Genomic DNA, 15,669 nt, shown 5'->3' on the forward strand with positions numbered 1-15,669 from the left:
GCTGCTTTATTTAGTCTAAATGAGGAGAGAGAATTGTATTGCTCTGTTGTTCTGCTTATTACTGATTTTTTTTTTTTTACACACTTCACATTCATTTCTTCACAGGCTTTTAGAGTTCATAAGAAAGCTTCTAGGAATTGTAATTTTATTAATGGTTGCTCCAATTAAATGACATAAGGAATTATATGTCTACTTTGTTCAGTAAGTCATAAAGTAATTGTCTTCTTTCTCTTTGAGCCTGCATTGGTGGTATTATTTTAGGATAACCAATGTTATTTCCTTTCATGAGGTCTTTGTTGTCATAATGCATCAACTCTGTTCTTTTGATTTCTTCTCCCCAACCCCTATCAAAGCTGCTCCTAACAGGAATAATTCTGTGTCTCCTAGAGTATGGAGGTTCATCTGTGATGAAAACCGTAATCAGATATAAAGCATTTAAATTTCCCTCCCACATTTTCAGTTGAGTGAGAAAGCTTGAAAAATAAAAATAAAAGAAGGAAACATAGAATGCTTTACTAAATATCTGCGTAATAATTACAAATATGAATGTATAACAGATATTTCAGATGATCGGAGCTGTAAAAATTTAAATAAGTAAAATTAAGACTAAAGCAAAGAAATTATTATGCCAAGAGACTACATTCCACTTTTCTATTGAGGAGGCACATTTGGTATGCTATTATTTTAAAATATATTTCCAACACTGAAGTTTCCATCTCTTTCTTTACCATTTTATTTTCCAAACGCAAAATTCTCAGTGTTAAAAAGTAACCCACAGATATCTGTCCCAATTTCCTATTTCTTAATCCAGTATTTTCACTATGTAAAGTGTTAAATAAACACAATTTTTGGTTGTTTTATAACACAATACAAATATTTGTCAACGATTGTTCTATTTTAGTTATGAATTAGAAAATACATAGTCTCTATGGATACTTCCTTATAATCTAACAGAATAGTTAATACCATGTTTTTCTTTTGGAGAAAAGGGAGGAAGAAGGAAGGAAATACTCCACTTATCCTTGAACTTCTAATCATTCATCTATAGTTTTTGGTAACAGTGTGCAATATGCTAAACACTTTTTCACCAGAGCAATTTAGAAAGGTGATGAATGAAAGACATGGGCTGACCCTTCTTTTACTGTCATGATTTACAAACTCATAAAAGTTACTACACACTGCCACCACTCCAACAACTACAGCTTTTTGAAGATTTTTCCTACACATCTTCCCTCCTGCAATCTAAACCAGGAACTGAATCAGAAATGGACAGCACTGTAAACTTATATTCATGACAGGGAGAAAGGTCCAACAAGTCCCTGTCTAATGTAAGTATTCAGATAGAAAACAAAAGCACATCTAATAATAGTGCAATTTTCAAGATAATTTCATTCTGAAAACTACCTATGTCTTGAGAAGAACTACAGTGGTTTGCCAGAGGAGTTTCTTATCAATATACTGTATTTCATGCAAATACTATTGCAGTTTATCAGTCCCACGCAAAGCAACTGCTCTTTCAGAAATAGATTTTCTAAAATTCACTTAATGGCCTCAATGTAGTGAATTTTAACTGCCTAAGAGAAATTAAGTTAAAAAAAAAAAAAATCATATGCTGCCTCAACATGTTCTCACATATAAGAAAATAATAACAACCATAGATGGAATGGAAATTCATTTAATAGACTCCCAACTTACTGAAACCATCAGCAAAGTGGAAAACAAAAGAAACTCACATTTAGAAATCTGGAAATGATTCTAAAAGGACAACACAGGTCATTCAGAAATACTATGAGTCAGTAAGACTCCCATAAGAATACTGGCACCAGCATCCCTATCCCAGGGAACCATGAACCAGATTTAGTGGACAACGCAGAATTCATTCAGGTACCAAAACCCAGATACTCCTAGAAATTAAATAATAATAATCTGTAGAGAGTGCACACTGCAATAAGTTTGCAAAGAAAACCCTGTCACAGTTCCTTCTCAACCATCAGCAGACCAACTAAAACACATAAGAAATATTCTAAGAATCCAGAAGGTACCAGCAAAGTTCAAGGCCATCCTAGATGCTGCAGCCCCCTCAAACATGGCCCATTCAATTTCTAGAGTTACCAAACTACTTGAGGATAATTTATCCCTCATTTAGATATAGTCCTCTACTTCCAGGAAAAACTTAGCATAAGAAGAATAGAACAGTAATTCATTTAAAAGCAGAATGTAGATGTGTTACTGGGCTCAAAGGTCTAATTTATTAATGCATTTAGATCTTGATCTGTCAGAACAATTAACAAGTGATCTGTCCTCTTCAACAGACAGAAAATCTGTAGACCTGAGCTGGCCCTGACTTAATTTCATACTAAATACAGATACATGGTACTTTCCACATTCATTATGGATATATAACACCACAAGGCCCATCACAAGTCTTGGAAAAACTTATTCAACACCTAGAGTCTCTGTTGTCACATACAGTGAGTCTGCAGCCACCAAAAGAAACCAGAGTGAGCAGTCCTGTTATCCATTCACTTAGTCAAGTCCATATTCCCTGGAAAGACAGATGGCATCTCTAGATTGCCTTTATTATGATTACCTAAGAATTCTTCAGCTTGCTTTTCCTGTTTTGTAGAAGTACAATATACATCTCTTCCAGCTAAGGAAGCTAAGTAAGAAAAGATTCACAGGTCAATCAAATATTGACCCAAAATATTAATTTAAACACATACACACACCTAAAATCATTTTCCCTCTTTGAGTTTCACATAGAATGTTTGATTCAGCCAGGATGTCTGTGAGCAAATCCCTCCATACACTGTTTATGTATGCAGATGTTGGCTCAACTGTATTCTGTAGCCCACAAAACTGCTGAATATCAAAGATGTTCCTGTGAGTGATTTCATATCCTATATACAAAACTGTAGGTTGCAACAAAAGGCACTACTTGTTGTGTATGTCAAAAGTCCCATTCTAATCTTAGTGTTTGTGGGTTTATAACTAAAATTGAGCACATGGCGGGGGGTTGCTGGTTAGGGACACAATTTGTGCTGTATCACCTGGTTTCTCCTTTGTAAAGTAAACTGAAACAGGGAAATACAAGAATTGCTGGAAGCTCTGTTGCACTGAGCTGTGCTTAGAGAGTAAGAAAGCTGCCATAAATTTAGGTACACAAGGTTCTTCTTTGATAAAATGCAGTGTTCCATTGTTCAAATACCTGTTTCTGTTAAAGAAGTTGTTCAGAACAATGGTATTAACAGTATCCTATTTTCATAAATATTTAAAATGTGAGAGATACAAATTGAGACCTGTTGTCACAAGGTGCTCTCTCTGTCCTTGAGTTTTTCACACAATAGTACTAGAAAGTGCTTTCAGTAGAACCAGGTGCCCTCTAGATTGACCTCTAATGTTTACTATTCAGAAACCCTTCCAAAACCAAGCATAATCTGTCCAAACCACTGTCAAACTGCAGCACACTAACTTTACTTATAGCACCATTTCTCCTCTACTGCTTCTCTTTTCCCTCCTCTGTAGAAATGATCACCTATGTTGCTACTCCTGTTATGCCATTCGTTTTTATTCATGTTCAGTTATGCTCATCAGCTCACACACCAGTGCTTAACAATACTTCGAGTCGTGTCTGTTTCTGGAATGTATGTATAAATAATTTTAGGAAAGCACCAAACCCTCCACGCCTATGCTCCAGATGAAGAAGCTGTCTCTGCGCTAAAGCTAATGAGTCCTGCTACTAATCACATGCTTAGTCTTTTTCTGTTTCAAAGAACTGTATTTTCTACATTTACTTCATAGAGGAAACATTGTCAAAAAGAAATGGTACTGGATTGGGTAACAGAAGACTTAATTCTATCCCTGTTTTGCTACTGATGGTGAACAAGCCAGGTTACCGACTGCCATCACATCATTTGCCTGCCTTACTCATTTACACTATAAGTTCTGCAAGGCAGGGAATATTGCTTACAAAATGTTTGCAAAGAGTTTCTTCACACAAGGGGATTTTGATTTCTCCAGGAAAGGGCAAGCCTGTACATAATGCTGCTTCTGTTACCAGTAGTAAATTTCAAATTGTTTGCATTGAGCAAAATTGTGTCCCAATAAACATTACATATTTGCTTCCAGGAGGCTTGTTAACTGATTTTGCCATTCTTGGAGGCAAGGACAATATTGTTGTAAGCAGTCACCTCTTGTTACACCATTTCAATGCTCCTGCTGCGCAGCTACCTCCTGTTTATTCCTTTGGTGATTCTGTTATGGTTCTATTCTTCTTTCACCCTTATGATTGCCACAAGAAATTCTCACCACTGTTCTCATGCACTCATGACAGCCTTCTGAAAGGATTCCTATTTTGGGTATATATTAATTAATTACTTCTATTCATTGCAAAGTGAACTGTAATCAGCAGGGAGCTCTTCATCATTCTTCGGAATATTTAGCACCCTGAAAGTGACACCATTTGCTGTGCTTTTAGGAAGCAGCTTATTGCTCTAATTCCTTCTTATGAGATCCGAATTTGCAGGTCTCATTCTTCATCCAGTCATTACCAATCTTTCCTCACCATGGCTCTAATTTCACTACTTGCCCCTTAGTCATTAGCTAAGATACTGATCTCCCCTGTGCATAGTTGAATCAGTGTCTAATCTCTATTTTTTCAAGGACAAAACACTTATCTGAGGTACCAAATTAAACGTCTCCACACATATTTCACTTCTATCCTTCCTACAATTTTTTATTGTTGCTGTTGATACCAAATTACTTATTTAAGATCTCAGCTTGGCACTTTCTTTCTTACAATAGTTTCTGTTTAATGTTTGTCCCAGCTCCATTTCTTTTTTACAGGTTTCAGCTACTATGAAAGATTTTTCCTTCTCTCCAAACAGGAAAACAAATGCAGTTTTCACATTCTCAGTTAAGTTCTGTATCAGCTGCCTGAGATCCTAAAGTAGCTGTCAAGCCAAATCTAGTTGTTCTGTGAGCTGTGGAACCAATGAAGTTTGCTATCCTAGAGTATTTCCTATCCTTGCCTCATACTCCTGCAACTATCCCAGTTCTCCTACGTCCTCTACAATCTTATTATTGGTAATACTATCAGTTCTCCTTCCTGACCTCTAGATTCTCCCACAGTATTTTGGGCTAAGTTCAAAAGTAACATAAGAACAATGGAAGGACAAATGGTCTTACTAGAAATTTTATGTCACCATAAAATGAAGTAACTGAAAAGTGTCAGCTGAGTACGTATCTATGTTGTATTTTTCTTATTCTGCATGCAAATCTGTAGGTGTAGAAAACAAGAGGTAGTTCATTTGCCCATGTGATGTTAACTCTGAAATTACAGATGCAATATAATTCCCAGCAGTTAGTATTGCACTAGCACTCGTTTTAGTAACATTCAGCTTCATATGAAAAAAGCCTCAAACAGCCTACCATAGGAACAGAAACACCTCAAAGCCTCAACTGTTCTTCTTGAGCAAATTTCCAAAATAAATAAACACACATACACAAATATATGACAAAAAAATAAAACACAGAAGCAGAGTAAAATACACTTAATTAAATATCAAGAATAAAAATTTAGTTGATACACTGATGATGATATTAATCATTGCAATATTTAAGACACTGAAATACAGAAGTATGGATTATAACATCTGAAACAGATTTTGAACTTCCTATCTGCTTTAGAAGCCAACAGTCAAAGCAATAAATCCAGGTCCAGTTTACTAAATAAAAAGTCATGACTACACATGGTAATTCTGACATTCCAATGAAATTAATTAAGTCATCAGCAGGTCTCTACATTTGGAAAGCAATTTTTAATTTACCCTAGCAACAGACTGTATGTTGTAGCCAACAACAAACTTGGTTGCAAGTGTAAAACTGGGCTCAAAATCTGTGTTTCATTTTGACTTAAAATGGCAGTAACACCAATCCTTACAGCTTCCCAGGAAATGCTAAGTGGTTGAGAAGCTTTTGAACAACACAGACACCCAAATCTAGAAACTGGCAACTGACAACTTCTACAGTTCACTTTTTTTGGTTTTTGTATTTTTGCATTTTCATATATATGTTTTCACATATAAGTAAGTGAAGCACATTGCCTTGCCATTTACGCTGTGAACATATGCAACAACACTATCCACAGGTGATACATTGGAGACTGACAACAATTCACATTTCTGTATCTTCCTTTGTGTGCTGAAACTCTCCAAAACCCTTTGCAAAGCAATAAATATCATACTCAAGGAGAAATAGTGATAGGTCATCAATACAGGAGTGACTTTCTGAACCCTGCTTAGCAGCCATCCTAAGAACAGCAATACTTCTGAAATATGAGTGCCAATTAATCTGAAATAGTTCCGCCTGTGAGGGATCTTTTATATAATCACCTGCACTACTACAGATTGCATCTGCAGTTCTTTGATACCACTGGAGAAGGACAGCAATTTCATTAAATCAGTATTCGTATTCTGTCGAAAGGCCAGTAGGTTTCCCCAGGTTCCCCAAACGTCTTAAATGTGTGATCTTAAACTAAGCCTTGTTTATGCCAGTGAACTGCCAAATCCACATACAGGATAAACAAAAATATTTATAAAGCAACTGCGGCAGCACTGGTAATGGTAGCAAAGACAACGAGGAAGAGAAAATTGAACCTATCTTTCCATGCTTACTACTGCTCACCACAGGTGAACAACCCTCTGCATTTATTGAAGAGAACAGTTAGCTAACCTTCAGGAGATGAAATTCGAATACCTACTTAGAGCTGCTCTTCCATCCTCCCTGGTCCTCTTTTAGCTTCACATGTTTATGAGTTCGGTGATTTGGAGTACACTTTTTCTGATCTGGAACCATCCCTCCAGCCGCACATTCACCTGTGCACGTACGCAGCAGCTGCCCTGTAGCTATCCTCCAGGGGTCACAATTGGGTTACAAATTCTCTAAAATGTGATGACCGTGCAGCTTGATTTAGAGTAATTTATTCACATCCTTCTTCATTAAGATTCAAATGGAATAAGTAAGATAGAAATTGAACAGATACAGAAATTGTGCATGGCTTGCTTCTGTAGTCAGTAAACATTTATTCACTAGGCACAGCTCTCTCTCGTGCTCTCTCTCTCGTATTCTCTCTCTTCCTCTATCCTTCCTGCTTGCTGTTTTAATGCATAATTAAGAAGGTCAGAATTAATGAAGCAGTGTGGAGTAAAGTTCAAGGAATCCCCAGGCACTATTTATTCTATTAGATCTCAGGCATGAATGTCAGATTGGCAGCATTAGAGGCAGAGGCAGCGTAGCTGGCAGCAGTCCAGAAGCAAAGCTACCACGGGAGACTTACCTGCAGTGTCAAGTCATTGCTGAGCTCCCTCCCTGCAAAAATCACCCGCAGCTGGTCAGCTGGAATTCCCTGTCGCTGGGCAACCACCTCCTTCAGCTGGAGGATGCTGGCATCTGAAATAATCTCCACCGGGAAGCCATGGCTGGAGTTGAACCTGACAAACACTGAACAAGAGCAAAACACCTTTTAAAGCGAGCATTTCTCATGACATGTTTGTTCTAGAGTGACTACAAGAGGCTTACTTTTTAATTTCAGGGAGCATGTATTATTCTAAGAGAAAAGCTATTAATACCGCAGCATACCATTTTGAAACCCATCATAGAATAGTGACCAATAAATAAAAACCATGTGTTTCCCCTTGGCAGTGTTAGAAATTACAGACAGCAGTCAGAATCAAAAGGGACCCTGCCAGACAGCTGTCTAACTACTTGCTAACTGGCACAACAGAAATTTCAGTTCAGTCCTAATCTTAGTGGGCATGGGGCACGCACACTTTCTGTGCCCTTTGTGTTCCTCCCCACTGCATGTCACAAGTAAATGCAGGAAACTGAGGCATGCTTTAGGGCCAAAATGCATTCAATAATACAAAGCAAAACAATTCCTTATTACACCGTAAAGCACAGTCATATGAACTGGTTTCCCACAGATATAATCCTGCAGAAGATAATGACAGAGAGAAAATCACACACTAGCAGAAATGTTCAGCCATGTTGTATTAGAGCATGGTCTTTTCAGAGTTCACTAAAGTATCTGCAGTACATAACTCCTGCAGGCATCCACCTTCAGTGCAGAAAATCATTATTGCACCAGTCATATCACTTTTAGAGCTGCAGCAACTGGTTTAAACATCCAGAGAAGTCTGGCAAACAATCTCCTAAGCTTCCCGCCATTCAGCTGGCAGAGCTGTTTTTCCTAAGGAGTCTGAATGTGCTCATTGAGCCCACGGTCAGAGGAACAACTACAAGAACTATGAAACAGGAGAAAACCTCATTACATCCGTACCAGTCACAGAGATTTTATGAACAGTAGACATGGCCCCAGTAGATCACTTCGACCAATAGCTCCACAAGCAGGAAGCAACAGGATTTGCAAAACCCAATATAAAACAAAAAATAATTTCTATCAGTTAGTGGGTACCTGTCATGTAAACTGCTTGAATATTAATTGTAACAACCAGTCTTCTTAAAGATTTACCTCCCATTCCCATTGCAATACTTTAGCTGAAGATGGCATTCCTTTGCATTTTTGATGACTGACAGATCAAAAGAATTCATATAGTTTAAAGAAATAACTAATTTTAAAACTGAAAATTGGATTTTTCTGTTTTTTTCAAACACAGTCTACCTGACCACTCCAAAGTTGTCAGATAGTTTAAAAGCATTTGAATATGGCTGAGAACGTTGCCACCGTTTTGCTGAGAAATGAATGTTGTAAGTATTTGCAGTTTCACATCTTCAATTCAGATCTGGCTAAGCTTAAAGGAGAAGGCATATACCAATGAAATGCAATACAACATGGGTGCAGTATGTATGCCCTGCAGTGTGTTACACAGACTCCTGCAGTACATCTCATTACTGGTTTTGATTTCTATTTAAAGGTGTTCTGGAAATAACTAAGCTGTGAAAGCTGTATATTCAGACTGTTCAGAAAAATCAGTGGAATTTTAATTTTGATTGTGGCTTGAAGAATAAAGGAGGATTTATATGACAAAAAGTAGCTCCAGCTAATGGGAAGTGAACATTTCCCATCTTTCCATGAACACCTGCAATGTTCAACTTTAAATAACATTATCTGGGCCAGTAGCAAAATATATAGGTAAATCAATGTGCAATATACATTTTCAATATCTAAGTTCAGTCTGACTATGTGCATATATTTTTTTTTAAAACTTTATATAGATGTGCTCACATACATACATAAAATGCATGCATGTGCATCTCTAAAGACTTTTTCCTAACTAATAAATAATCTCTTTGGTCTTATGAAAGCCAGTGCTCTTGGTTTTGGACACAAGAAAAAGTTAGCAAGTGCACTAACTCGGCAAAACTAATTTGCTGGTAAGAAGAAAGTGTTTGATAAAAGAAACATAAACAAGTGTCATTTAAATTAATTCTAAAGCGGTACTAATTTTTAAAGACATTATAAATCCAACACACTTATGGTATGCATAATTCATGTTCATCATTGACAATTCCCACCCCTTCTCTCAAATAAATTTATTTTTATTCACTTTCAACGGGTATAGTCTCCTCCTTCCAACATAGCAGAAGTTTCAGTCTCACAGTTGTAGCCACAAGCAAACATAGGAACTGGGTGTATGAATGCAACTTTTTGCTCTCTACAGCGACAATTACAACTACTCTCTTACAAGTCTGAAGAGATAACTCAGAAAAATGCTAGAATGCAAAACTTTGTTACTGGAAAGTTCTAAGCCACAAATATTTTGCTCTTAAACACATTTATTGTATTATAGTGTCCAGCAACTCTTTTTAATGTAAAAGAAGAGACCTTTTCTTACTTATACAGAGCATAAAAAAGATTAAACACAAAAGTTCAATCTGTGGAATAAAACCAGAATTTAATAAATATAGTATTCCAAACTGTCTTCTTAGGAAAAAGAAAGTTACTATTTTCTTTTTGACATTTCACCTCAATAATTAAATAATTACTATTGAAATTATATTCTTCACAGCACACATTATTCAAGAGATCACACGTGAAGTTATTCAGACACTCCAGACCACTTCCAAAGAATACATACTTTGAAAAGACTTAGAATTTAAAGTTGGTCTACTTCGAGTCAAATAAATGAAGTTACTAAAATTAAGAAGTAGCCAAACCGAGCTGAAGAAATGAGGCTCCATTTGGATCAGCTCTCCTACTCCCACATCAGTTAAGAGGTGACAAACAATAAAACTTGTCTGATAAAAGGAAACTGTTAGACTTCACTATCCTGTCAAAATATAGTATTACAAGGATCTGATTCCCAGAGGGATCAAGAGGCACCTAGGTGCTTTTGTAAATCTCTCTTGGTATCTATCTGAATCTCTACATACCTTTAAAAACCCACTTTTGAGTCCACACATTTTAAGCACAGTACTGAATGGAGGAAAGTGGTATAATTGAAACAGTGAATAAAAAAGAAGTATATATATATTTCACTACAGCTTTCAGATCTCTAAGGTGTACATTTTCATGCAATAATTTAAATTTTACATTTAATGAGTTTGATGGTATTAATCTATTGTTTGGAGGGACTGGCAAGTGCCACATAAGGGAATAGTTGTAGTTGAGTAACTTTTACATATTTCCAGAGGAATTTCCCATGTTTCCTATTAAAATAGCCATTTTTTTCAAGCATGCACCTACACATAAGAAAATTTTTAGTCAAGCATAACTCAAGTGGTGGAAATCATCTTCTTAAAAGACCACGGGCTTAATGTTTGGCACGTCACTTCTGTGAGCATGGCAGAAAGAAGGGTCTGAGTTCTGGGTGTAAGGGCAGGAGTTGCATTTGTACTGAGCCAAGCCATGCATTTCCCTCTAGGAAGTGATATCACAAAATCAGAACACGCAGAGTTGCAGGGTGCATGAAATACATTCAGGTGCGAAGAAGACATAAGACACTGTACATACAGAAATGATGGTCTAGCATGCAGCAGTAGGTTAAAGCTGGCTAAGCAGAATGTAACAAGTCTTCACAGACAGAGGCTAGCAATTTAGGGAAACAGAAGTGAGGAGTAAAAATGCACCCCTCCACCTCTGCCTGATGCCCCAACTGGACCAGACTGGAGGCATACACAGAAGTAAATACTGAGTGAAATTAAAATCTTGGTTCCCAGATGTGGGAAGTTTCACTATTTTGAAATTGGTTTTCATCTCAAATACATCAAAAATTCAATGTATTGACTTTTTATGTTCTTTCTGTTGAACAAGAAGTACCATGTAACTGTTAAAATATTTTCATTCTGCAGCACTTCAAAGGAATAAATAGTTCTTTGTTCTTTCAGTCCTGTTGACTGGACTCCTCTGGATTCTCTCTCTCAGAATGAAGCACCAGCACAAATCCCAGAAAGAAGTGGGTGCTGTGGTCATGAGGTGTATCATGATAGAGGCAGCCTAGCATTTATTTTGATTAGAAGTTCCCAAGGAACTCAAATTCTTGGCTTTTAGCTGATTTGTATTCAAGTGACTATAATAAAATTAAGAAGCTATCACTCCTGATGTGACTTGTATTAATAAATGTAAACTTGCATTAACAAATTCATGGACAATGAGACATTTAATTCATATGAACACAATATGTAAATACACCAGTTCCCAAATAAAGCATTGCTAGCCTGAAGATTTCCTGTTTCACAAACAGTATGATCAGTCATTGCATTCAATACCAAAATGGATTCAGCAGCAGAATTCAATCACTTAGGAATAACTTTTCCCCATGAAGAAATACAAGAATTATTAGTGAAGGGAATATAAGTAAGTGAGTAAGATTGTGCCTGAAACCTTAAGACAGTACTGCTCCTGGCTATCTGCCCATCCCTTATGCTGGAGGTTACTACACATACAACTGGGATACTGAAAGAAACATGTACCTGCATCTCAGCTCTGCCTGTTTACAATTCAGCATGTTAGTGCAAACTTAAATGGAAATTTAAGCAAATGCAGATCCAAGCTGGTTAAACTCAGACACAAGTACATGAGGCAGTTGTGTAGGGGGGCTGCAGAACTTCAAGTGAGGGCTGGAAGAAAGCTTGTGGACAGGCACCCTGCCAGGATCCCAACAGGCCATTTCTCAGCCCCTAGGATTCAGCAGCATTTCACCTTTGGCAAGTCATACAAAAAATGCCAAAGCTTTAACCCCTATTGTCATCGATCCAACAGTTCTGAATTGAGAAGATAAATATTGGATGTTGGAGAAGCATAGGCCCTGCTTGTGAACAAACTGTGAAGGCACAGACCCAATTTATAGAACCAAAACAAATGAACTGTGCCAAGAATGGAAAAAAAAAGTTGTAGATGTTTTTACATTGCTACATGCAAACCACAAATTTCCTTTTTAGTTTCCACATAAAAAAGCCAATTCTTTTTCTTCCTAAAGTAGTGAGCCACACAATCCTGCTTCTTTGCACACCATACAAAAGCCATAACCTACAATATATGATCTGTGGCAAAAGAATGCACATAGTTAAACTTTAAGATCTTACTGCTGAGCAATTATATTGTGTCCATGATAATTACAGCAGCTTCTACTACTTTTTATTCCCCACTCTTCCTACAGACTAAAAGAATATAACCAAATCTTAACCTAAAGATGGCATGAAATATGTGAAACTTTTTTGATTTTTAAAAGCCCTCTCCCTACTGAGGTCAGATGACAAGACCTTTGAAATGTATTTTCCTAAGACTAGGAGAAAAACTCTTGTGACAGTATCTGTCTGTGGTGATCAGTTCCTCTTTGGCTCAACACATGACCTGAGAACACAGCTCTTCTTATCTCAAAAACCTACGTTTAGACTACTTCACTCTAGAAAGTATCATCCCTTCCTTTTTAGTATAAAATTTTTCTCAGAACCTGTGATTAATAATTTATCCAGTAAAACTATCCAGTTTAGTGCAGATTAAAAACAGAAAAATGCACAGACAGGATAAATAAAGGAAGAGAAGGTAGAAATTGAGATAATGTAAAATCCTCACCACCTGCTAGAGTACTGTGAAAATGTTCTCCGGGTCCCTCTGTTATGGCACAACTGTGTATCACCTCTCAAGGTACAGGCTGAAGGCAGCTATTCCAGGTATCTTTCTGATTTCAATAAATAAAATAAAAGGATTTTTCAGACGCTTGCGGCTCTTGCATCCTCAATCGTATGGTAAGATACTAAATCTTTATATTTAATGAACGTAAGATACATTTGTAGGCATTTTATAAATCCCCAGTGAATGACAGTTGCTGCCTGGAATTTCTACAACCTAAACTGTAGAAATGCAACTATAGGATATATGTAGTGAGAAACTAGCAGCAGAACACCATATAACGGGATGGCAGTAAATTTTGTTCCACAACTTTTTATTGCTATTTCCTGGTTTTCAGTGTGTCTAGGGAACTGAAAAAAAGGGAAAGACGTAAAGCAAAAGATTAAAGAGGAACAAAAAATGGAAAGAAAAAGACAATTCGGGGAGACTGTGCAAGTTGAGATCAGGTCTGTGAAGGAATAGCTCAGAGTTGTGGCAGGCTTTTATTAAACAACCAGTCAGCACATTTACTGAAAGTCCCATTAAATAGTTAAACATCTTTGTGCAAAGTTCTTTGAAGTGTCTTTCCACAGCACCTCCAGCAGCTTGGAACAGGTTGCAGTCTTTTTCTTCACAGATCTGTGTATCTAGGTTCTCCATTAGAATAGGAGACCTTCCCAACACTTTTTGCTCCCAGCAGCACTGGAGAGCAGGACAGTTCAGTCATCTCCATTTTAGTTTCTACCCTACTTCCACTATGTGAAGTCCCCCTCTGGAGGCTGTCACTGTCACAAAGCTCTGGCCAACTGTCTGGCCTGATTTTTTCTTGACATATGTACGTGATAAAATAAAATTTCATCAGCATTAAAATAACCAGTCCCATAGGAATTCATGTAGCCCTGTCATCAGTTAGCAAAAATATCCTCAGCTCTCTCCAAGAAAACTCTCAAGCAGATGTCTTTTCATGAAAAAGTTGCCAAATTCTGACAAATTGGAGCCAAGTTGAAATAGCAAGTCTCGATACCCTTCCACTGAACATCCTGCCAACAATTCCCTTCTATAAAGAAGGAAATCCAACTACAGAACCTCTGCTGTCTACACAAGGAGTGAGATAGTGTCTTGGAGATAATGATTTCACACATTTCAGTCTGTATGGCTGAAAATCAGCACCTTAAACACTACCAAGAGATGAGCGAGCTGCCATTGCAGATATCAATGCATTGGTATGATGTTTTCCTGGCAAATGCCCTGCTGTATATTTTGCACCAGGTCCAGACTGACAGGTATATGCCACAAAGTTTACCATGACTTAATGAGTTACCACTCACTGCTGAGCTATGATAACTGGCAGCATTAGGCCTCCTTAATCATTGCATTTGTGAAATAAAATTAATGCACATTAATGTAAGCAAGTCAGCTTCACAGCCACAGCAGAAAAAGAGCCTGCACAGGCAATAAGTGGCAACTCATTAAGCTAGAGTAATTTGGTTGCTTCTGATCATTCGTAAATTACCTTCACCTAACAAATTATTTTATGATGTAGTCACACATAGAGAGCAATGTAGTAATGTAACATAAACAATGTCTATAAAACCCCATCCTTGGTGAGGTTATTTCTCTTCTTAGCAAGGAATAAACTCTCTCATGGAAACATCTTTAGTTCTAGCTAACACTAAAAGAATATAATAAAAAACGCTCCTTGATTATTAACTCAAATTTTAAGATTGAGATTTCCAATTATTTCTTTTTTAAAGATCATGGTTGACTTTTATTCAAACTGTTTATGGAAAGCAATATACAGTAGTATTGACAAACACTACATTTGTACCTGATGACAGTTTTCTACAAAGTCATGAGCAGCACGGAAAGGATGAGTAGGGATTGGGCACTCACTTCCACTGCAAAATTTAGGGGGCATCACATTAAGCTTGTAGGAGCTAAGCTCAAAACAGAGAAAAATTAGGTGTTTGCTTATGCTATTAGTAACAGACCTTCTGGAAAATTCTGACAGAGAAATGGTAGATGCAGGATGTATAACTTCAGCTCAAGGGGAGAAAAGAAACTGGCAGTTACTGCATAGGCAGCTCAGTAATCTCTCTACTGAAAATGAGGGGATGATATATACTAGTATGAAATAGTTTATATGTAGGTTTTGAGCTTAGAAAGGCTATGTTTTCCAGTCATGTGGTGAGCCAAAGAGGAACTTTGGCAAGGACAGTAAAAAGTAACAGTTACTGTCACAAGGGGTTTTTTTTGCATTCTCAGGAAAATACATTTTAAAGCTCCTGTCATTTGAGTTAAAGATAGCTGTGAGAACATCAGGGAGAAATATTGTATATGACTGCCCTATTGTCTTTCTTCAGAAGGTTCTCTCTGCTTACGGTCACTGTTGGAGACAATAATACAAGGGGTTAAACAGACTCTTACTCTGAATTACTATGGCAGCTCCTTTGTAGATGTCCTGGGTTTGTATTTCCATACACATACTCCAACAGAATGCAACACGGAGCAAAATCTATCAAGGAGGCAGGATGACTGTTTCCTCCTCAGTCTTTCTTGCTACCAAGTAATCCAAACCAAGAATAGAGGCAAATAAAAAA

General features: G+C 37.2%; 1 protein-coding gene across 1 annotated transcript in view; it reads right to left on the reverse strand.

Annotated features, from left to right (window-relative positions):
* The window catches only part of PRKN (parkin RBR E3 ubiquitin protein ligase), a 746,156-nt gene that overhangs the window by 621,046 nt on the left and 109,441 nt on the right, over nucleotides 1-15,669 (reverse strand). Inside the window, exon 3 of the mRNA XM_074899316.1 lies at nucleotides 7,337-7,500. Within this exon, the coding sequence (XP_074755417.1) occupies nucleotides 7,337-7,500 (164 nt within the window). The remainder of the gene's footprint in view (nucleotides 1-7,336; nucleotides 7,501-15,669) is intronic.

The sequence above is a fragment of the Athene noctua genome, chromosome 1, assembly GCF_965140245.1.
Source record: "Athene noctua chromosome 1, bAthNoc1.hap1.1, whole genome shotgun sequence".
Classification (NCBI taxonomy): Eukaryota; Metazoa; Chordata; class Aves; order Strigiformes; family Strigidae; genus Athene; species Athene noctua.